At 31.0% G+C, this 23,922-nt stretch overlaps 3 protein-coding genes across 10 annotated transcripts; 1 reads left to right on the top strand and 2 right to left on the bottom strand.

Moving 5' to 3' along the window:
- Positions 1-236: 236 nt before the first annotated feature.
- LOC130970739 (folylpolyglutamate synthase-like) lies at positions 237-7,831 on the bottom strand. Of its 8 annotated transcripts, none has more exons than XR_009082102.1 (17): positions 7,649-7,801; positions 7,536-7,564; positions 7,227-7,369; positions 7,058-7,123; positions 6,638-6,747; positions 6,317-6,377; positions 5,590-5,673; positions 5,423-5,479; positions 5,249-5,309; positions 4,785-4,831; positions 4,372-4,449; positions 3,784-3,948; positions 3,388-3,678; positions 2,915-2,993; positions 2,539-2,584; positions 954-1,108; positions 237-726 (listed from the first exon to the last, which is right to left on the bottom strand). XR_009082102.1 is itself a non-coding variant. In XM_057896909.1 (17 exons), the coding sequence occupies exons 1-17, from the start codon at positions 7,771-7,773 to the stop codon at positions 667-669; spliced, it is 1,764 nt and encodes a 587-aa protein (XP_057752892.1). In that variant the 5' UTR covers positions 7,774-7,831; the 3' UTR covers positions 237-666. The 8 variants fall into 8 exon arrangements, 4 of the variants coding, with proteins under 4 accessions (XP_057752892.1, XP_057752894.1, XP_057752895.1 ...); XR_009082103.1 differs by having other exon boundaries at positions 954-1,105; XM_057896909.1 differs by having other exon boundaries at positions 2,539-2,691; positions 7,649-7,831.
- Positions 7,832-16,525: 8,694 nt separating this feature from the next.
- LOC130968298 (protein DA1-related 2-like) lies at positions 16,526-19,824 on the top strand. The gene is made up of 12 exons (XM_057893490.1): positions 16,526-16,695; positions 16,908-17,074; positions 17,151-17,238; positions 17,332-17,428; positions 17,536-17,671; positions 17,764-17,847; positions 17,931-18,050; positions 18,128-18,340; positions 18,443-18,505; positions 18,596-18,711; positions 18,790-18,848; positions 18,938-19,824. The coding sequence occupies exons 1-12, from the start codon at positions 16,644-16,646 to the stop codon at positions 19,273-19,275; spliced, it is 1,533 nt and encodes a 510-aa protein (XP_057749473.1). The 5' UTR covers positions 16,526-16,643; the 3' UTR covers positions 19,276-19,824.
- On the bottom strand, positions 19,618-22,175 carry LOC130968297 (protein NRT1/ PTR FAMILY 5.6-like). The gene is made up of 4 exons (XM_057893489.1): positions 21,923-22,175; positions 21,631-21,848; positions 20,871-21,415; positions 19,618-20,536 (listed from the first exon to the last, which is right to left on the bottom strand). Exons 1-4 carry the CDS (start codon positions 22,065-22,067, stop codon positions 19,705-19,707), a joined length of 1,740 nt encoding a protein of 579 aa, XP_057749472.1. The 5' UTR covers positions 22,068-22,175; the 3' UTR covers positions 19,618-19,704.
- Between the last annotated feature and the right edge of the window lie 1,747 nt (positions 22,176-23,922).

Raw genomic sequence — 23,922 nt, 5'->3', positions numbered from 1 at the left:
GAATTAAATAATAATAGAATATTATTTACCTAACCTACTTACTAATTAGTGAAAATACACTTGAAAATTCATGCTTCATTAATTGATAATGTTTCATACTCTATTATGTATGATAATGCTCCATACTCCATGACATCCACAATAATATCATTTTATAACATTTTTATTTTTATTCTTTAGTTTCAGCATCTTTCAATATATATATATATATATATAAAACACAATCACAAAGGGCATTCTTGCAAAGAGTTGGCATTATGAATCCAAACATGTTGATTGTTGAAAGCATTAGTATGATAGTGACAACTTAATGAAGTTTATGTGCAAATAAGACCCTAGACTAGGTAGGTGGATTATCTTTTTATCCATGTTCCTTAATCCATCTTTCACCTTTTCAACTACAAGAATCAAATAAAAAAAAAATTAAAATTGGAAGACATCCCACGAAGAAACCCAAACCAGCCTCATCTTGAAATAAACCCCAAGCTTCATCTACAATAAATTGTCCAAAACCAAGATGGTTAGTCGGTTGCTTGTGTTGAAAACATTGTGTTAGCAGTTTCCAACCATGTGTGATAGCTCTTCAAATCCTCAATCGATACTGAATGATAGAGAGGGATCTCTTGTGGGACAAGATCTTAGAATAGTTGGCACGGTAGCACTTGATCACTTCTTGATTAATTTCAACACGTCACCAACAAGATGTATAGAACCCGTTACAAGTACCTGATGTATGTATTGTATTATTTACCACACAAATGTTGCAGTTAGATCCTATACTATGTATAAATAATAAAATTTGAAAATAAAAATTGACAATAACACTAGAGTTGTATTTCAACTATTACTCAAGTCTTAGTATCAAACTCAAGCAATCATTTTCGTTAAGATAAATCTCAGTATACATGCTCATTTGTATAAGCTATTCATGAATTATCAATATATAGGATTACCTGAAAACGAGTTGATTGATTCTGTTGTACTCTATCCCTAAGCCACTTGATAGCAACCGGCAACGAGGGAAACACTGCACTGTGTTCGAAATTATTGGCACTCATCCCCATATCATCTTTTAATTCTTCTGAAGCGGCATCAGTACTCTTGCCTACTAAGCCAGCGGATCAGAAGCAACTTAGAGTCAGGAAAATAAAAATTGTCATTTCCCAAAACTTGGAAACGAAACTCAAATAATAAAATGAAGAGTATATACCCATTTTAGTCCTCAAAGAATTTTAGACTGGACACTTTAGTTCCTAACTAAAATTAATTACTCAATTGGTCCTTAACAATTGATTCCGTCAGTCACTTAGGTCCTTTAGTCCGTTAACTCTAACGGAGGACAAAATAGTCCCTAACAACTCTAACAGGGGACAAAATGGTCCCTGACAATTCTAACAATGGACAAAATAATTCCTGACCCCTTTATTCGAAAACGATACTGTTCTTCCCCAATTTTTATCATATCTCGCATAACCCTAACATTCATACTCTCCTTCTTCACCTTCACAGTCTTCTTTTCCATCTTTTCCTTCATCCTCTTTAGCTCCAAGATTAAGCTATGGTATAATTGTCACACCTACCTCAACATGTCATGGACCACACACATCCTAAATCCTTGTGACTGGTACATCCACTTCCTCTGTACTTCACCCACCAAAAACATCCACTTCCACGTCTTCGATAACATCACCTCCAACCCCGACACGTCCACGACATCCTCAAGACCAAGTTCCACAACTACTTCAAGGGCACGCTTTTCTCCACTCTTCGACAGACAATATAAATTGTTGGACATTAGGACATCATGAGAAGATTCTCCTTCGACATCATATGCAAATTCTCATTTAAAATAGATATCGAGTGCTTCATTCCTTCTTTTCCAGAGTTCAAGTTGGCAGACAGCTTCGACCTCGCATCCAAGCTATCATTACAACGAGCAATGTCGCCATTGCCACTCATATGGAAACTGAAGCGATTACTGAACATTTGTTTGGAGAAGAAGCTGAAGGAAGCGATCGGAGTGGTGGACAATGTGGTCATGGAGATGATAGGGCAGAGGAGGAGGGAGATGACAACGACGATGACAGGTCTTAACAAATCAGACTTGCTGTCTAGATTCATGGGATCCGTCGAAGACGATAACTAGTTGAGAGATATAGGCATTAGTTTTCCGAGTATGAATTGTTTGAGAACAAGTTGATGATTTTTTTCTTGTGAACATTAAATTTATAGAGTGTTCATGGTGTAGTTTGAAGTTACCGTGTTAGACTGCTAGTGTTATGCGAGATATGATAAAAATTGGGAGAGAACAATGTCATTTTCGAACAGAGGAGATCAGGGACCATTTTGTCCCCTGTTAGAGTTGTCAGAGACTATTTTGTCCTCCGTTAGAGTTAACGGAGTAAAGGACCTAAGTGACTGACGGAATTAATTGTTAGAGACCAATCGAGTAATTAATTTTAGTTGGGGACTAAAGTGTCTAATCTAAAATTCTTTGAGGACCAAAATGAAATGGATGTTGTAATTTGTATCATATACCTTTGTTCCCTTGCATGAGACTTTCCCACACTCTTTGAAGAGTTAACTGCCATGACAGGTTAATGTTAGTATCGGTCGGGGTTAAAGCATGAGATCCAACTTTGTGGTACATTGATAAAGCAGGCACAAAGAGAGCCTTTCTGAAGTAGACACCTATAATTTCAGTTTAGCTCTTTAGTTCTTAATCATAATGGTTGGTCATATAAAATATTCAGCATCACATTTTCCTCCATGTGGAACTAAATAATCACAGAACTAAATGAGGAGAAAGATCACTTATTTACTAAAAATTTTTGAATTATGCAATCTTAATCATAATTGTTCATGTTATATATCATGATGTAACCATATTCTAGCAAAGTCCAGATTTGCGCACCATGATCAGCACATGTTTTCATCAATTGAGGAAGAAGCAACTGTGGATCTCGAACAGACATACAATTGAACAGCAAAATCTGCATAGAATTCAATGATTTAAAGAAGTTCCATGTCACAGCAACAATATCAGTCAAAACATTAGCATTTACATCCCATCTCACTTGATCTTTGTATTTCTTATAGACATGCTTTCGGTAATTGAGCCATGCAATTTGCTTCCAAGAGTTTTATGCAAGCATTTTTTTTTTCTACAAAGCAACTTGTTCTACAATTTTTCATTTTAATGGCACAAAGACATTTGTTGAATTTGTGTGCATGGCAACGGGATATGTTCAAGAGACATTTTGAATCAGATTTAACTTTTTAAACTATTTGACAGATATCAAACTTTGACTGCAAATTTTTAAGTTTGTACTTGCTGAACATCAATAAGAGATCATTTTGAAAATATTTAAAATCAATATACTCTACCTGTGTGGATTTTTTATGGTCTCTTTCACCTATATTCATCTTCACCATTTCTGTAGAGAACTTAGAATTATCCAGTTTCTGATGAAACGAAGTCTGGTCCTGGCCCTTAATGGCAAGAGTAAACCACCTTGCACATGCTTCCATGCTTTCAGGACTATGAGCCCCATCTAGAAAGAAGACAAGTTCATTTGAGGCTTCATTGTTGACGTGTTGATCAGGAACAATCTGGGCCCTTCCTTGCAGACTTGCAGTTGCTAACCCTTTTATGAATGGCTCTGGCAAAGTGTGTTGCTTCATGCATGTAGGTGAATCACTTCAGCAGCGTGAAAAGAAAGGGCACAAAAAGGAAAAGAAGTAAAGGGTCAAAATCAAACTATTTTCTTGTTAACAACTCACTGTTTGTTCCAAATTAGTGTCTTGAAGATGCCCGATCATCTTCAGCCACATAGAGCATAACGCGACAGCAAGACCAGCATTTGTATATTGATGCTCACCTTCAAGCCCCAGTGTTGAACCATTTAGCAATTTGGCATCTACCGGGTTAACCACTTGAAGAGGTACCTATAGTTAACAGGATCTTTTGAGCAGATTGAACATGAGAACCAAAGAGTAAAGCTACACAAAAAAGGACAACCACAATTCTATATGGTATAACAATATATCATCCATTTGACAGAGCAAGCAGATGTACCAACACAATCATAGGACGCATCTTTGGGCAGGGCAATTAAGTCATATACATATAGACAGATAGTTCAAGATTCAAGTACATGGGATAAAAAACAATGATGAAATTTGCTTCCCAAATTTGGTAAGGTTACAAGTAATGCAACCAATTAATAAACATAATTAAGTTGTAATATTATTGTAAAATAAACGTTCACCCAACTAATACCCTCTTATCGGAATTTCATGAGACAAACTCATGTTTAGGTATTAGTTGTTCTGATTAAATTCAGGAGGAACATAGAAGAATTTACTTACATTTAACCGAGAAGCCTTCTCTTTAAGTACATGCATCGCTTCATCCGGCTGAGGCACAGTAAAAGCTGGAATCCGATGCTACATTAAATTATAAAAAGCGTAAAAAAAATTTCTTTAGGATGAAAAGATTCATGGAAAGGTAGGAAAGTATAAAGAAAAGAAAGATATTATCACAGGTTTGCTGCACATGACAGAGGACATTGTTGATATAAACTTCAAAAGGAGTTGTTATTTTTTCTTTACAAAAAGAAGGAACCGAAATGGTGCAGGGCTATGATGAGTCCTTTATCAGCTGGGTATGAACACAACTCTTATTAAAGTAGATTGTTTACACTCTTGATAGCCTTGGTTTTTAGCGGCAGGCTCTCCTCTTCATTAGAAAAGAAGTAGAAACTTTTTTATTCTAAACTTACCTTGAAGATACCAGCCTTCTCACCAGCAATTTCTCCAAGAGTATTCCCTGTTAATGGAATCCCACAGATAACAGTAAACCCAATTGGTTAGACAAAATCAGTGGCTATGCAACATGAAGTTTAAAAAATAATACTTCACACATACAATAAAACTTCTTAAAAGGTCTAATTATTTTCCCATTTTCTTGCAGTCGGACATACCATCACTTGGGTTAACAAATTAAATTCCAGCATATGATAGTAAATATTTGTCATTAACAGGTAAAAATGCTTCCCACCATTCACCTATGTAACTTGTGGCAAGTTACATATTTCACCAGCAAATGAGATATTAGGCTGCTCAGTATGGGAAGGCAATACATATCATGGCAAATATAAGTTGGTTATTATATCTCATGCTATTTCATGATTTTCATTAAAACACATCAAATAGCGGTTCCCATTTATAAAAATATAACACTTACCAAGAATCTCCATGTGATCATACCCAAGGGATGTTATACCACACACAACTGGTGCCTGCACCTGAAATATTGACACACCACATGAGCTTGTTCCAGAATAGTAACTATTCAAACAGCTTGATAGTGGTAATATTCTAGAAACCAACAAATTTCTGCTGAAATGATTATACATACCACATTTGTTGCATCATACTTGCCACCTAAACCAACTTCCATTATGGAAACATCTACCTACATGAAATGTGATAATAAAATAAGTTTTGTTCATTTGTAGGAAAAATGTACACATTATTATCGGTATGGAGCATTATGTGTAGCAATTCAAGGCACGGTAATGAAACCTGTTCAGCTGAAAATATCTTGAAGGCAAGTAAAGCAAGGAAGTGGAAGAAAGGAGGCATTGGAACCTTGTCATCAGTTTTCTCCTGTACATCCCGAAATAAGACTCCAGCTATGTTAACACTATAAGCAAGCACATCTAGATATAAAAGTTTTACCAGAGTCCGAAAACATCATTTTGAAGTGAACACTTTGATGATCAGGCATGTATTAGTTTAATAGTATGGTATTGTTGTCATGCAAATTGAAATTGGGACTATGAAAATAGAAGATTTTATTGAAAGTGCGGAGAACAGAAGTTGGCTGTGCTAGGATTATCATACTTGTAATTAAACCATTTCTTTTTTATTGATCCAGATGCACTCGGATAATAAAATATTAACATTAATCACTTTGAGTAATATCAACATGCTCAGAAAATCATTGATCCTCCAAAATCAATGAAATGATCCAAAAGTAGTAAAAATAAAATTGCTTCAAAACTTCAATGCATTTCACAGAAAATATCCATCTTTTCGCTCTTAACAGTTATAAATAAAGTAGTTCATAGACTGCAAGGATAAATCAGAAAATGTACCAGTAGTTCAATGGGAGTAGAAAGGCAACTTGTCTGGTTCAGAATATAAAGAGAACAAAAGAAAGAAAAGCATAATCTTGTTTACACCTTAAAAGACCTTCTACGATAAATATTTTAAATTTTTAATCAAGCATTTACTCACAGAAAGATACCTTTAGTCTATCATAACACCACCAGAAGTATGCCAAAAATTTCTCTTCAGAGATTTCCAGACTACAGAAGCAAGAATAATGCTAATAAATCAGAGTGCACTAGTTATCTGAATTCAAATACATCATACAATGTAATTTAGTAGGTATATGAAATTTGATAAAAGCATAGATTTCAAGGGTGATAATGTTATGGTAAAGTAATTACCGAATAGCGACGTAAAAGGTAAGTTTGTTACAAAAATCATACTAATATGCATAATAACAAATAGACTTACTCATAGTAAAAGGAAATAAATCAATCTGTGAAATTGAAATGCTCACCCATCTAAACGAAATCTTTCTCGGATATCAATTAGGTGAGGAGAAGTAAAGAGCCCAGTGCGAAAACCACAGTTTCGTAAAATAGACTCTGTGAAAGTGCATGTAGATCCCTGTGAAAACACGGTGTAATTCATTACAAATGCAAGAGTAAACACTAAAAGTACAGCTGGATAAAGACTAGAATCCATAGCTAGACCTCGGTTTGAGACCACAAAATTCAACTTCTCACTGAATAGAATACAGCATAAATTCCAAAACTATATAAAGTTAATTACCAAAAGCAGTTAAATTTCAAGTCTTAGCAACTTCAACAGATAAAAGAAAGTAGAGAGAGCAAGTGAGCAACAAGGCAATGAACGATTCAAGTGCCCTTAACATGCCTTCAGTCCCAAGCAACCATCAAAGTAAAAAAGAAAGTACCTTCCCTTTAGTACCGGCTACATGGATGATCTTCATATTTGAAATCGCCTCCTCCAAATCTAGCATCTATGCAATCAATGGCACGCCATTTTGTCAACATCACCAAGCAACTAAGCATGTCCCAAGAAAATGGCCAAGTATTTCAGAAGCAAATTCACAAACACCATACCTTCACGTACTCAAACAGCACGTTGAATCGTTCCTCTAAATTGACATCACCAACACGAGTGCGTCTAGTGATCAGAGAAGACAAGGCCTCCAATGCTTCTTCATAAGGAGTCATTGATGAAGACTTTGTGGACCCTTTATCTCCTTGTGCAAAGAACATCAAAAAAAAAAAAAGAAAAAAAAAACTACTTTGAATTGAAGGCAGAGCACATTGACGTATAGAAAAGAAACACCCAATGAAACAAGTAGGTGAAAACAACCCACGTCTGAAATTCAACAATAGGGGTAGAAATGAGAGGAAATATAATACCTTGAGACATGGGTATTGTGGAGTGAAATCTGAATAAAAGAGAAGCCAAAAAAAGTGAATTGGGTTACAGATAAAGGAGATAGAGAGATAGAAAGATAGGGAGAGAGAGTTACAGGGTGGAATGGAGCTTGAAACGGAGGAAAGTGGTGGTGGGATTGAAGGAATGAAAGATGGAAGGCATTGTGTATGGGGTTGGTGAGAGTGAGAAGGAGCAAAGACGTAACAATGGCACTGCCATTTCTTTCTTCTCTTATCTCTCTCTCTCTCTCACAGGGTATGTTGCGGTTGGTGGGGTTGTCATAATGCCACGTCACACAATCATTGTTGCGTATTTTAAAAGTACAAGCACCTCTTGAAAAAGCTTTACCAAACCCAGCCTAAGCCATTTTACTTGAAGAGGAAATCACATCTAAACACGCCCTAAATATTATTACTAATAATTTGCATTTTTAAAGTAATATAAAATACTATAAGTTAGGATTTTCTTGGCCATTTGTTAAGACTATTTTGCTGAAAATTTTTATAATTTTTGTATTTTTTTACACACATTAGATATTTTAAGAATTTTAAATGCTTAGTCTATTTTTTTTTTAATCAAAGATAAAAGACTCGAATTCACAACCTCTTAATTGAGTATGGAGAAATTATGTCATTTGAGCTATTACTCATTAACAAATACTTAGTCTTCTTAACACAAACTTTCTATATTTAATACTTTAACAAGTATAGAGCTAAATTCTACAAGTGGTCTAGTGAAATATAATTTTCTTGCATGTTTTCTGGGTTTATTTAATAAGAAAATTTTTAAATATTTTCGAGAGTTTTTAATTTGAATATGGAACCAAAGAAAGTGTTAGACTCGAGTATGGGAAGAAGGGGTGCTTCACCTCGTTGTGGGATCAGACGAAGCAGAACTCGGATCCTGCGAGTTGTGTTTCTCCGAATGTAAAAAAAAATTACCCAGAACAAACAAAACGGAAGATCCGAATTCCATGTTTCAAATTTCAAATTCTATCAGCTGCAAATCGGATCATGCGAGTTCTTTGGTCATGAAATTTTGTGAAAATTTCATAATTTTAGTAATTTTAATTGTTAATTTTTAATTAATATATTATATATTTTATAATTAAAATCAACCACTAAAATTATTAGAACATCGATGTTTAAGGAATATTTGAAATTCTTCGTATTTAATATATGTTTTAAGAATATTTTCAATAACGAATTTTTAATTAAAAATCATTACTGTAAGCAATTGAGCTAGCTCAAGTTTAATTTCTTAGGCTAATCTTCATTTTTTTTTGGTAAATTAAAGGGCCTAGGCCAAAAGTAAAACAAAACATAACGGCTAATCTTCACTTTCCTCAATATCATGAATTCGATATTCCCCATGGGTCAAGCCCATTACTGAGAACTGATCTAGATACAAACTCACCATATGTCAACAAATATCTTCTTTGACCTACCTTTGGGCCTAAAGGCCCATTTTGGTACGACTTTACTTTATGATTAATGGGTGGATTGTTAAAGGGTGTTGTCTCTAGTGGCCACATTAGTTTGGTGACTATGATGACTAAGGTCTACCAATCAATTCAAACTTAAAACGTGACATATTTAAAGTTATGAGAAAAAAAGTTTGACCAGATGTAATGACTGTAAATGTACTAACAAAACACGGTAATAATTATAAATCAATAAACAACTACTAATTAATATTTTTATGAAATTAATAAATTATTGTGAAATTTCAAAAATCAAAATTACAAAATTTGAGTAAAGTGGATCGAAAATTTGAAAAATTCTCAATTGCAATAGCAGAAGGTGTGATTCTCTTCAAGTTATAAAAAATCCTGCAATTACTAGACTAAATTTATTTTTTGTAATATATTATGTTTCTTATAAATATATTATTAACTATTAGACATATCCTAATTAATAATTTTATGTAATAATTTTTTTAGTCATGCAATTTTAAGATATTTTTTATTTTTTTATTTTAATAAATAATATTTATATTAATTTAATTTTTTATTTTATTTTTATTTTTTTAAATTAATTGTTTTTTAATTATATATAATTATTTAAAAAATAAATAATTTTTTTATTAATCATAATATATTTTTGTTATTAATAATTATATGACATCTATTAATATTAATATTTTTTAACATATATTTAAATAATATAATAGATATTAATTGATTAATAAATTAGAAAAAAATTAATTTAATATAAAAAATTAAATTTTATATAATTATTTAATTATAACCGAATTAACCAATTTAATTTGTGATTTACTAGTTGAATCAATAACTCAATAATCTAATAATTTAGTTCGATCGATTGTTCGTTCGATTTTTATAACTATAATTTCAATCCTTCAAATTTTAAAGTCATTAAAACAAATTAATATTTTTAATTTTCGTAGATCACTTTATTTACAATGCTATATGCATATTAACAAAAGAAAAAATTATCGTATTTAATATCTAAAATATAACGTTAATGAGAATAAAATAAAATACATTTATTATTTTTTTATTGAAAATATATCTCATAGTCACTGCTAGCCACCATAAATACGACCACCAGAGACTTAGCCTTGTTAAAGCACAAGAAAAGCTCGACCAAAAACAAGCATAAGAAAAGAAAATATTGTAGCTGATCCAACTTTTATGTCATTTTCCACCCTACCATAATATGAAAACTACCTTAGCTTATGCACAAGTTTCAAGATGCTAACGTGGTTTTTAAATAGAAGTGTGTTCAAGGTGCTCAATATTAACATGTGATCCGGTAGGATGTTATATATGCTTTTCTTACAAAGAAACTTTAAAGCTAATAAACAGATTATTAGATAATATATAGATATTTGAGGAAGATAACTTTTCTTCTTTATTTCCTTGCTTCCATTAATTATATATATATAAAGGTAAAAGCTTAAGGCTGCCAAGGTAGATTTCTCTAATTAACTTCTATGTTTCAAAACTTTTAGAACATATACTTAAATTTATTAGGTAAATATATATATCAGATCATACATAGATTTTGAAAAAGAAAGCTGTATTGATATCATATCGACTTCCAATATATATACATATATAGAAGACAGCAATCCGCTTTATATCTTCATCATGGAAAATAAAACAATGGGTTCAGAAAAATGCTAAGAGCAGTCTCATGATTTTTTATTATGTATATATGCATGCATTGCATATATATTGCTGAAAAAGCATGCACTTTGAAAAAGAGCTACGTACTCCAAGAATCATATACATTTTCTATCAATCAATTAATAATCATTTTTAGGAAGCAAATTAACTTATGTATGTGATCTGAGCACTATTACTGCTACTAGATATTATTAAAGTCTTAGTACGGATATATGCTTTGACGAATTCTCTTGTCGTTTTTCATTTTTCTTAAAAAAAATTCTTCATGACTAATAATGAATGGCGTGGAATAAATCAGTTACTGTAACATCTCCTACAACAAATTCGTGTGCTTTTTTATATAAATCTTTTACTGTTGAGCATTATTCTTATAGTACTACGTACTGATGAATATATTTTCTTTTTCCAATAGATCAATTAAAATACAATTTAAATTAATTAATTTAATTTCTCAATATAATTGGTTCCAACTTTATGGCTGCATATATAATTGGTTTCAGGCGCAGAATTAGGTTAAATTTTATTAGGAAGGAGCAAAAGATTAATTTTATAATAAAAATAGTAAAATAAAATTTTTAAAAAAACTAAACTAAATTTTTTATACAATTTATAAAAAAAATTTAAAGTTTGGGGCTTACCCCACTTTTGTTGCATGAAGCTCTCCTCTTGATTAGTTTCAAATATAATATAAAAATTTAATTTAATATTTGTCTCGTAACATATGGTTTGGATTGAGGAAATTTGAAGAAAAAGAAAATGAAAGGAGAGAAAATGAATGAAAAAAATAAATTTTTTATTATTTGAATGAGAAGAGAAAATAAAAACAAAAGAAAAAAAAATAGTGTGGAACTTACTAAATTATTTTTTCTCCACAAATGAAAAAAAATAAAAAAAAATGTGACAATATGAATAAAATTACACATGTACCCCTTATTATTAATAAATTATGATTTATATATAATATAAATAAAGATATTAATATAATTTTATACTATTATAATTTTCTTTCTTTTTACTTTTCTTTTCATCCAAACAAAAAAAATGTCTCTTTATTTTTTTATTTATTTTCTCTTAATCCAAACAACAAACAAATCACTTTATTTTTTCTTTTATTTTTTTATTCTCATTTTCTTTCTTTTTAATTTCTTTCCTTCCATTATTTTTTCTATATCCAAAAGTCTTTATTTTTCAGTTTCAATTACTTTTTCAAACACTACTGTAACAAAAATACCTTACAATAATAAAGGCTACAACTAGTTGTTTTGGTAAATGGGATCTCTAGAAGCGCCTATGGTATAATTTGGTAACTGAAAAGAAAGCCATGTTCATAAAAGGTAGAGGAGCATGCTTCTAAGTTCTAACTAAAATGCTTCTCTCTTTTCTTTTTTCTTTTTTTTTTTTTTAAATTGAAACTCCCTAGCTTTCAGTGCCCCACCCACTTTTACCACTGACTGATTTACAATGAAGATCCTGTCTTTGTAATTGGTGAGAACTGAGAACCACAGAAAGCCCTTTTCTTTTCTCTTTTTATTATTTTTATTGATATTGCTTCCTTTTACTTGGTGCAAATTAAACCTTTAAACATATGTAAAGCCAAAGTAATTTAGTTTAATAAATTAATAGATGGTTAATGTACAACCCTAATTTTCAGAAAGATTCTTTTCCGAAACTTTGGAATAAAGCTAGATCTGAGTAACATAATTAAGAATTAGTATTATTTTTCTCCCCCTCTCATCGATCAGCATTTGTTCCTTGGAAGAAATAATAATGTACTATTTCAATTAAAGTTTCTGTGACTTCACCAACTTGCAATGTAAGAATTTGAATTAGAATAGCAGCCAAGCCATCACAAAATAAATATGATGCATTTCTTGGCCGTCCAAATTTAGGAATCACATCATTTTCTTCTGTCATCACTTACAAGAATATTTTTTTAGGATAAAATATACTTTTTTTTTTAAATTTAACAAAAATTTTAAAAATATTTTTAAAATTTATGTTGTTTTAATTTTATCCCACAATTCGATTTGTATCAAATATAATCATAGTGGCTAATTTTTCAAAAAATTTAAGATAAATTTAACAACAGTTTGTAAGAACAACTTTCAACACAAATAAATCAAAATAATTGTCATGCATTGTTGTTGGTTTAGTTTTAAATTTTTTGAAAACTTAGTTATTGAAAGTATATTTTATACAAATAAAAATTTTTTAAAACAAAATTGAGAAACAAAATATTATGAATACTTTCAAAACTTTTTTATGTTTTTGAGATAAAAAATATATTTTATCATTTTTCTTATTAATATAATTTGCTATTACATTATCGCTTCCAAAAAGGGAAAATTATGCTTCTAGGCTTTTTGAGCTTATGTTAGATCACACTATTACATTAGTAACCGCAATTTATTTACACCATTCATCCCTTAGCTTCATCATGTTATCTACAATTCCCACTTCTTTTTTTCTATCTGTTAGCTTCCATGAGGTGATATATTAAAAATATTATTTCGTACACTAAAATTAGTCATAAATATAGTGATAGATCCAAAAAATTTATGTTGAGAAGAAAAAATAATACACATTATTATTAAAATATATATTAATTTAAATTAAAAAATATAAAAATACATATTAATTATTCAAATACAAAAAAAAAATAAAAAATTATATTAACCACTAACTTTTTTCGCTTCAAATCTTGAAGATACTTCTCTTCTTGTTTTCATATTTTAAAAATATTGAATAATTGTTTCATTATCAACTTGATTGAATGTGATCTCTCTTTCTATATATATAATCAAACAATTATTCAACCATTCATCTCCCATTCAATTACGAAGTGGACTCTTTATTTTGGGTCGTTGTTCAGGATCAGCTACCAGACTTTCTACATTGAATTCTAAGAACTTTTTTTTATTAGAAGAGACTAATGGAGTGACTTCAGATTCTAGTGGTAGTTTTCTTTTGAAATATTTTTTCATTACTATTTCTAAAAATAAAAAATATATATTTTAAATTAGTAAATTGATCAATTCACTTTAAAAATTTATATGCAACATAATTACATATAATAGAATAGAACGAAAGATAAATGAATAAATAATAAGGATCACTAAATAGAGAATAAAATAAAATATATAAATTCATTAAGAGAATAAAAAATAGATTAATACCTAAATTATAATTGTTTGAATTAAAATTTGTAATTAAAAATATCAAAAAGAGAAACAATGAAATTAAAAGATACATAGAGTCATACAGAACTATATAAAACAAAATAGAGATTTAAAATTTACTTTTTGAATGAAGAGAAGATAACTACCAGACAAGAAATAGAAAAAGAAAGTTGAAAATATAAAACTAAGAAAAAGGTTTAAGAGAATAAATGAGTGACGGCTAAAATTTGAAGATAGAAGAAGACTAAATTTAATTAGGTTAACTAATAATCAAAATGATAAAAAGATAAAATCGGCTTGGACTTTAATAATTGGGTTTAGCTTATTTATAATGAGGTCATTTAAAATTTAAAATAGAAGCATATTATATATATTAATTTAAAAATATGAAATGAAACTGGGACAAGTGTCCCATTAATATGCATGAGTCCGTGCCTACATAAATATATTTGTATATAAATATATATGTGATTTAATTTATTTTTAATATGTATTTATATTTTAATATATATTTTATATTAATAGTTAACTTTAGTACCTGATTTTAGTATATACGTAACATAATCGATAATATATTACCTACGTAAATTCGTGTTGATTAGTTGACATTATTTCATGTGTGTATGAGTTAAGAATGATGAAGGGAACTTTTTTTTTTCTTTTTTGGTTGCTTGATTGTCATGTCAAATAGAAGATATAAATAGAAGAAAAAGGGTTTGTTTTGTTATAAGGAATAAAAAAGGATAGCGATTTATATTCGCAACGCAGTAGGAATGGAATATGGAAAAGACATGGAAGTTCTCAAGCGTTATTATTACCATAAATAGACATACATCAAAGTCCAACAATAACCATTGTTCTCAATTTGTTCTATAAGAAAACAATTGATTTACTTAATTATTATTAAGTATACACTAGTTCATACTTAATACGTAGGACTACTAATATATGCTTTCGTTTCATCGTGATCATGTTTCATTGACTTATTATTATGAAGAAGCATAAATTAAGTAGCTATATTTTTGTTTGATGTGACGCAAGAGAGTAATAATTGGGTCAAGCTAGGTTGGGTTTAAGGGTATTGCTTTATTAGGGATGTTTGTATTTTTCAAAAGTATAAGATAATATTTGATGTCTAATAAATTAAAATAATATTGTTGTGTTTATGTTTCTACTTTTAAGAATTAGGAGTTATATGTGATGGTATTTTTTTTTTTCAATTTTAGAGCTTCTCTGATAGACATTATTTTTTAAAAGCCATGGTAGTTGTGTTTAGTAAACAATATACAAGTTAATATTTGGAAAAAAAAAAGAATGATTAAATAGAGATAAATATATATTCAAGTGTAATTTTTAATTGGAAACCAATTTTTGTTGTTGCAAGAATTAACTAACTAAATAAAAAATAAACAAATATTAAAGATTTGAATTGTTATTATTATAAAAGAAAAAAATATAATAAATAAATAAAAAAAGTATAACTAACTAATTTTTAATTAGTCAACTTTAATATTTAAGTTTATAATTTAAAATAAACACAATAATTTTAAAAAAATTAACTCATATTAACAGAAAAAATTAGTTACTTAATATTACTCATAAAAAAATATTAAGTGATTAATTGGCTAGTTTTGTTTGAAAATGAATTTGAACAAAAGGAGTTTGACATGGAATCAATTCTACGTATGAAAGCAGAAGAAAGTCATCAAACCACTAAAGAGACCTATTGATTGAATTGAGTTCCATTCCAACTCAGGACTGAGTTGAACAGAATCCATGGCTTCATGATGACTCTTTTTTCTTGTGAAGGACGAATAATATATAAAGAAATGTTAGAATTTATTATTTTTAGTCATTAATTTAATTTTTTTAGTTTAGTTTTTTTAGTCTAATAATTTAAGAATATATTTAATTTTATAATTTTAAATATTAATAACTAACTGACTATTAAAAACAATAAATTCTGATTTTTTTGATATATAATAATATCTATGCTTAGTAGATTAACACAAAAGATGAATAATTCCGCAGCTAGCTACCTATAAGCTTAGAAAACGACCCTTCTCTCCCTAGTCCCTACACTACACAGTTGACTTCACCCAACTTCCTTTTACCGCCAAAATATAAAAGGAATGTTTCCAAATTCAAACCTTCAAGCATATCATGGATCACTCTATCCCTCTAAACACGTTACTTTTTTTTATATTCCATTAAAATATATTTGTACCACTCATTTTTTTTCCATATTTATAGATATATTTTTTTTAGTTGTCCACGGTATCTTTCTCCGATTAAGAACTAATTCATCGCGAATTGAAATTCTGTTTAAAGGTCTGTTTGCTTGCTTAGACAGATCAGCGAATTGATTGCTCGACCAACCTAAGTTGGTTTTATAGATATATGAATATAACGAGATAGAAGATGATTTTTTCTGAAATAAAAGTAGCATGATATTTATTACCCGTTAGAGTTTGATTGTGTGCAATCCAGCGTAAGTTAATATTCTGGTTCGATGAGGAAAAAGAAGCTATCTTTCTGCCATTCTTTCTTTGCTCATTTACTTTACAAGCGAAGAATCTCTTCTGCCCTGTGCCACTTCCCCTCCTCCTGAGATTCCTCTCTTGTTTCTCTCACCCTCTTTTCCCCACTATTAACCATCTCTCTCTCTCTCTCTATCATTGTCATCCTCCTTCCCTGCTTCCTTTTCCATCCTTCTTCACGCCTCTAACATACATAATAACCTTCCCTTCATCCTTATGGCTTCTCCTTCTTCAGATATCAACCATCTTTCACACCCTTGCATATATGGTACTCTTACACTTTCATGCTCATGGATGTTCATTTTGGGAAGTTTTTAATAACCCCACCAGCTACTTTTTCAACTTTAAGTCCTTTTTTTCCATTTGTTGGTTGGTTTTGCTAAATGGATATGCGAATTTGATTTGTTAAAGCATGTAAATATAGTATACTTATTGATGTTATTAGAATTAACTGGTGTTGTATGATTTGGTGGGAAGCAGGGGATTTTGTTTCTTCATATTCAGAGAGAAAGTCTGGGTTTATGAAATGGTTTGGTAAGATTTTCAAAATTGGATCATCAAGTAGAGGAAGGAGTGATAGTAGTGGTCGTCATCTACAGCAGCCTGCAGAGGAAAACATGGTTTGGCGAGCACCTTCTAGATCATTGGTAAACACCACCATTTCTTTGTTGCCATACGAAAACATTCATTTATGTACTTGATGACATTGTTGTTCTTGATTAGGATGACCGTGCTAGATCCCGGAAGGATGAAGAGGATTTGAACCGAGCAATTGCACTTTCTTTAGGTGAAAATTTCAAGAGACCAAATGGTAGGTACTAGGTACTGCTATTGTTTTCAATCAAGTTTCTTATTCTGAAATTGATCAAATTCTAAAGCCCCTTTTCCCCACTTGCTCAACAAGGTTATAGATGGCACACAGGCAGTGATGATATTGATGATTACTCAAAGGCCCTTCATCCTCCATATACACCTGCACCTTTATATCCCAGAGGATATAGGTCTAATCTTGCATTACCATCTCCATATCTGCTTTCAAAGATGTATAATCAAGTGTGTATATATCAGAAAATGTGATTGCATATGTTTTCAATGAATGTGCATGCAGTTTGGCAAATGTAAGAATATGTGGAGGGTGCAATCAGGAGATACTATATGGAAATTGTTTGGGATGGATGGATACTTATTTTCATCCAGATTGCTTCCGTTGTCACTCTTGTCGCCACCCTATTACTGAACGTGAGGTAAGTTCATCCTTTTAGGATGGATTTGCATATACATATGTAATTATATATGCTTATCTTATTCATGTCTTGTTATTTTTTTTCTTTTTAAGTTTTCTTTGTCAGGGAGCCGTCCATATCACAAGACTTGTTTTAAAGAGTTAACACATCCTAAGTGTGAAGTTTGCCATCAATATGTAAGACTAATTCATCTGGAATGATTTTACATTCTACTCATTGTATATATATATGCACTTGTTCTGATATATTTCACTCTCAGATTCCAATAAATGCAGCTGGTTTGATTGAGTATAGGTGCCATCCTTATTGGTACCAAAAGTATTGTCCATCACATGAGTATGATAATACAGCTCGCTGTTGTAGTTGTGAAAGATTAGAGGTACTCACTTCACTCTTGATTGCAACAATTTTTCCAACTTGTTTCCTTTCTCTGATCCTTTGTTTTCCTTCTCAAAGTCGCGCAAAGAAAAGTATTATAGACTGGACGATGGACGGATTTTGTGCTTCGAGTGCATGGAATCTGCTATAACGGATACTGGTGAATGCCAGCCTCTATACCATGCCATCAGAGATTATTATGAAGGGATGAACATGAGAATAGATCAGCAAGTTCCTATGCTTCTTGTGGGAAGAGATGCACTTAATGAAGCCATTGTTGGGGAGAAGAATGTACAATTAACTATCAGAATTCACTCTTTTCTTTTTTTTTTTTTTCTCAATCATAGAATTAATTTAAGTCCTCTTACTCTATTTTCATTTATCTTTTTGCAGGGTTTCCATCATTTGCCTGAAACAAGGGGTTTGTGCCTCTCAGAAGAGCAAACTGTCACCAGTGTATGATTGTTTAGAAACACTTACTTGTTTATGGTTTTATCTAATTAGAATGTGTTCTACTAATCATGATTTTGTTACTATTACTTTCAGGTACATAGATGGCCAAGAATGGGAGGGCATAGATTCATAGGAATGAGAACTCAACATCAAAAGCTGACTAGAAAATGTGAAGTTACAGCTATTCTTGTTCTTTATGGTCTTCCAAGGTAAGTAACAAAATCATACATACACATATTGGACAACCTTGTAACAGTTGTTGAGTTGACACTATTCACCTGACACAGGTTGCTCACAGGTGCTATCCTAGCCCATGAGTTGATGCATGCTTGGTTGAGACTTAAAGGTAACATTATTCAACTTAATTGATTCTCATTATTACATGATGTGATGTTCATATGATAAAATCATCACTTGCCTTGACATCAATCACAGGTTACCGGAACCTTGATGCGGAAGTAGAGGAAGGTATTTGTCAGGTTCTATCATACATGTGGCTTGAATCAGAAGTGATGCCAGGGTCTAGTAGATACATGCCATCAACATCATCAGCATCTTCATCTTCTTCCTACTCCACATCATCATCATCATCAAAGAAAGGAGCAAGGTCTCAAGTTGAGAACAAGTTAGGAGAGTTTTTCATGAACCAGATAGCCAATGATTCGTCACCAGCATATGGAGGTGGGTTTAGGTCTGCAATTGAAGCAGTTAATAAGTATGGTTTGCGTTGTACCTTGGATCATATTCGTTTGACTGGTCACTTCCCACTGTAATAAGTTAAGAGAGGATGAACATGAACATGAACATGAACATGAACATGCATGTTGATGTATTGTATGAGTGAGTGGGAATGCAGTGTTTGAAGTTTGATGTAGAAGCTGGTTTGGACAGTTAGTCCCTCTTGTTATTTCATGCCCCATGGGGGGCAGAGGGGGTGTTCCTATAACTATAGTCCAAATTCAGATAATAATATTCATGCTTCATTCCCTTGTTTCGATTTATGTCTCTTCTTTATTCCACTAGTGATGTTGGCATATGTAGAGAAGATTCAAACTCACATTCACATTCTTATAAAGGCAGTTTACTTGACAAGATCATAAGATTAAAGCTAGAATTATGTGTAATAGATTTATTAGATCACAATCCTTGATAAACTTAGAAATTGGTACACTTAATAATGAGTAGTTCTCTCATTCCATGACTCATGGAATGATCTCAACTCCATCATTTTGCAATGTTCTCCTCTGCACAGTCTTATAAGTATACCTTCTTGCCAACAACAGAAACAAACACAAATTCAAACCGTTTATAACTGCCAGCATCCAATAAAACCTATCCAAACGGCTTGAATTTATGTCCTTCCCAATCCAAGCCTTACCATCTTTTCCTGTGACATGGTCCACAATTATGATCAGAAAACTGCTCACGAAGCTTCCAATTCCAATCACACTAAGATACAATGCCATTCCCAAACTCCTCATTGAATCAGGTACTTGGTCATAGAAATACTCTTGCAAACCAACTAAGGAAAATGAATCTCCAAATCCAAGTAACAAGTATTGTGGTATCAGCCAGAAAACACTACTAATAGTGTTTTTCTCTGCAGCTCTTAGTCTCTTTGCTTCAACTAATGCTGCAACAACCATAACTATGACTGTGAATGTTAGGCCAATGCCAATCCTCCTAAGGATGCTGATCCCTCTTTCGTTGCCAGTGACTTTTCGCAGAACCGGAACAATGATCTTATCATAAATTGGGACTGCTACTAAGGTGCCGAAAGCCGCGAAAGAGGCAATGGAAGCTGGAGGGATTTTGAAACTGTGGGTTATGTTTAGGTTCATAGCAGCTGCTTGCTTCACAAAGAGTGTTGAGCCTTGTGCTACACAGATTCCAACTGTTACTGAAGTTAGCCAAATGGGGATAACATTGAGAAGAAGCTTTGTCTCTTCCACTCTTGTCACTGTTGCTAATCTCCATGGATTCTCTTTCTCCTCAATGTTTTTGTCTTCTATTATTGCAGCCTTGTCAAGAAACCTATTCATTGAATTAATGAATTTCAGTATTAATTTAAATCCAATCAACATTGATAGGTTCAACTCTGTCCTTCTTTGTAAAATTGACATTCATTTAGAAATTAGCACACATGTATGTTCTATTGATTCAAATCAAGAGTAACATTCAATTTAATCCTTAATCTCTGATAAGCCAATTGTTAGTTATTTAGTTAACCTTCACTATTTTGTTGACGTGTCATGTTAAGTGGCACGCAATGATAGGTGGCATGACATATTCTTGGTCTACTAATAGTGATGATTAAACTTTTTTGTAACAATTGTAAGTATAAGATGCTAGTGTGATAGTGTGATACCTAAGTCTGCTAGTATGGCTTAGAAGCCTCCCTTGGGACTTGTCTGACTTTGGAACTTCATACAACAGAGAAGCACTTGAAGGATTGGTCAAGTTCCTTTTCCTTATGGCTGCAACTATGACCTGCAAAACTTGGGTTAAAGGGTTCCCTTCTGGTCTCCTATACCTGTAAAATGGCTTCCCCACATAAAAAGCAATCACAGTAAGAGCCATAAAAATAGTGAGTATAAGGCCTGCAGCTCCCCAACCAACATTATCTTGAACATAGACAATCACAGTTGCACCAAGCAGCAATCCAAAGCACAGTGCAAAGTTCCACCAGTTGAAGAAAGACATCTTCTTCTTCCTCTCTTCTGTGTTATCGTCGTCGAATTGATCGGCTCCAAAGCTCTCCAAGCATGGCTTGTATCCACCAGTGCCTAGGGATATACAATACAAGGCAAGGAAGAAAACCACTTCATGAACCTTCCTAGGCTTTCTACATATGCTACTTTTGCATGGCTTGAGACTTGGTATGAATTGAGACATTGTCAGCAAGCATAAACCCTGTTGCATTTCATGTATACAAAAAAAAAAAAAAAAAAATCCTATGTATCAAATTGAGTGTTATGTTTTCTGTATTTCTTAAAAGACTATAAACAGTGACAGAAAATATTTATGTTTGTCTCAGAGACAGAATTCAAATGTAGACTAAAGTAACATAATGTTACTTGGTTATAATTGAAATACTTTGCACATAGATAAGAAATTTAAAGATTTACCATGAGGTATACAAAGGAAGAAAACAGAACCATAAGAAAACGGCCAGTGTAGGCATCAGCAACAAATCCACCTATAAGAGGCATGAGTGTTGATGTCCCTGTCCAATAATTTACATTCTTTGCTGCTGTGTTAAGATCTTCATGAATCACTTTAGTTAGGTAGGAGATGAGATTAGTGGCTAGTCCAAAGAAGCTTATCCTTTCACTAAACTCAATTGCTGCACCAAAATTGAAACATCTTAGTTAAAGGAGTAGACAATTTTTGACATAGTTTTTGGTTGATATATCTTACTGAGCACAAAGAGAGAAGCTTTCCATGCACCAGTGGAAGCTCGGAGAGGAACTCTTCCTTTGTAATCTTTAGATCCATCAAGCACCCATTTCTCTTCTTCTTCTTCTTCTTTTTCTATCTTTCTCTTTTCCATTTCTTGCTCCATTTCTACTACTATCTGCTAATGAATGAGTAAAAGGAGCCTCACCAGTATGCTATGTTAAATAGAAAAATAAAAAGGTGATTTATGTATTCTGTGGTTGTTGGATTCATTAGTAGCATTTAAATTCATAGTTGTGAAGTGGAAATGTCAAAACACTATTTTCTGCATTAGAAACAGCAGCATAATTAGGTGTACTTCTTGTCAACCAAATTAACACCACGGAAAAAAATTAATTGTAGCATTAACTACTATAAGTGGTCACTAGCTACCATCTCATTTTGTCTAACTGTCATTATTCTTGTTCAACATGTTAATATCAAAAATTTTATTTGTATATTAAAATAAGCCACTAATAAAATCAGTTATTATGTATATATATAAATATATATAATTTAATTTATTTTTAATATATATTTTATATTAATAATTAATTTTAATAATTAATTTTGATATACCTAATATAAGTATTGAAATATCTATCTCCCTCCTTTGATTACTTTATTAAATTAAAAAGTAGTACCATTAAAATATATTAAAATTAATTAACATTTAATTAGATTTAGCATATTTAGTTATATATTTATTATAAAATATTACGTTTTTATTATTTTGATTCTCTTAACATTTATAAATATTTTTATAGATTAGATCATTACACACCATTTAAATACATACAAATCTTTTTTCTATTATTCTCTCTTATCTTTCTAACAAATACAAAAAAAAGTCATATAAAGAAAGGCTATTAACTTGACAATAAAAAAAACTTAATAATAAAAATTTTAAATAAATTCAGTAAATCTAATTTAATTTTAAAATTTAGTCCAAGTGATACGAAACTTGTAATATATTTCCTTCTCTTCATGATAGGATTGAACATCTAGAACGTAGTATTTCCAAAAGCAAAAATTTATAAGTGATCGTTTAATTAAGTGATGATAATCACATGAAAAATTATAATTTAAGATTATTTTCAATGATATTTATATAACTGATACATTTAACTCATTTAGTACCCTTTTTAAGTAGTTTATTTAAATTTGATTTATACTGATTAAATAACATTCTCTCTCTGTTCTCAAGTCTTTCACAAAATTTAAAAGAATAATACTTTACCTTCAACTTCAAGTATTATATATTAGTACAAAGAAAAATGATATTTGAATAGATATTTTCTTTTCATATATTTTTTTCTACAGTACCTATAATCTAAAGGCCTTTTTAATAACAATTGTCTAATCAGTATTGTCTTCCCGATAATACAAAATATGATTGGTGTCATTATATTAGAAGTAGGGTTATTAATGGTTAATTTCTCACCAAGAAAGCTTTTGTGTTCTATATTAGAGATTAGAGATTCCTCAATATCATAAATGCACGCATGTCCTTCCTCCAAATTGAATCAGATTCTTGAGATAAAATTTAAAGCACTTCTGCACTTGTACAATTTAGGGTCTCTAAGTCATTTAAAGCACATAGTACCCACCCAAGTCAAATTATTCTATCATTATCATTAATCATGTAAGATTATTGAACTTTGCATATATATTCAGAAAATATGTTTGAATGTTAATAGTAAAGTATCGAACTTAATTATATATGAAGGTTATAACTTATGATCATGGAGATACGAATAATCCATCTATTCATTCTTAATATATATATAAAAATAAATACATAAGTTTATTTATATTATTTTTAAAATATTTTTTTTATTAATATTATGTCAGCAACATTATTTATTTGGCAAAATATTAGAATCAACCATTTAATTTTTGCCAAATCAACTATTATTTTCAAATCAGCAATATATATATATATATACAAAAATTTGTAATCAAATTTGTAATCTACAAAA

The sequence above is a fragment of the Arachis stenosperma genome, chromosome 3, assembly GCF_014773155.1.
Source record: "Arachis stenosperma cultivar V10309 chromosome 3, arast.V10309.gnm1.PFL2, whole genome shotgun sequence".
Taxonomy (NCBI): Eukaryota; Viridiplantae; Streptophyta; class Magnoliopsida; order Fabales; family Fabaceae; genus Arachis; species Arachis stenosperma.
This window is presented reverse-complemented; position numbering and strand designations above follow the sequence as displayed.

Coding starts and splice junctions, on each gene's coding strand:
- LOC130968297 (XM_057893489.1), bottom strand. CDS start 22,067: ATGGAGCAAGAAATGGAAAAGAGAAAGATAGAAAAAGAAGAAGAAGAA. Junction 21,849..21,922: donor AGCTTCTCTCTTTGTGCTCA/GTAAGATATATC, acceptor ATTTTGGTGCAG/CAATTGAGTTTAGTGAAAGG. Junction 21,416..21,630: donor CTTCCTTTGTATACCTCATG/GTAAATCTTTAA, acceptor GAAATGCAACAG/GGTTTATGCTTGCTGACAAT.
- LOC130970739 (XM_057896909.1), bottom strand. CDS start 7,773: ATGGCAGTGCCATTGTTACGTCTTTGCTCCTTCTCACTCTCACCAACC. Junction 6,748..7,057: donor TAGCCGGTACTAAAGGGAAG/GTACTTTCTTTT, acceptor GTGTTTTCACAG/GGATCTACATGCACTTTCAC. Junction 3,949..4,371: donor AGAAGGCTTCTCGGTTAAAT/GTAAGTAAATTC, acceptor TGTTAACTATAG/GTACCTCTTCAAGTGGTTAA.
- LOC130968298 (XM_057893490.1), top strand. CDS start 16,644: ATGGCTTCTCCTTCTTCAGATATCAACCATCTTTCACACCCTTGCATA. Junction 17,672..17,763: donor ACCCTATTACTGAACGTGAG/GTAAGTTCATCC, acceptor TTTCTTTTTAAG/TTTTCTTTGTCAGGGAGCCG. Junction 18,506..18,595: donor AAGAGCAAACTGTCACCAGT/GTATGATTGTTT, acceptor TATTACTTTCAG/GTACATAGATGGCCAAGAAT.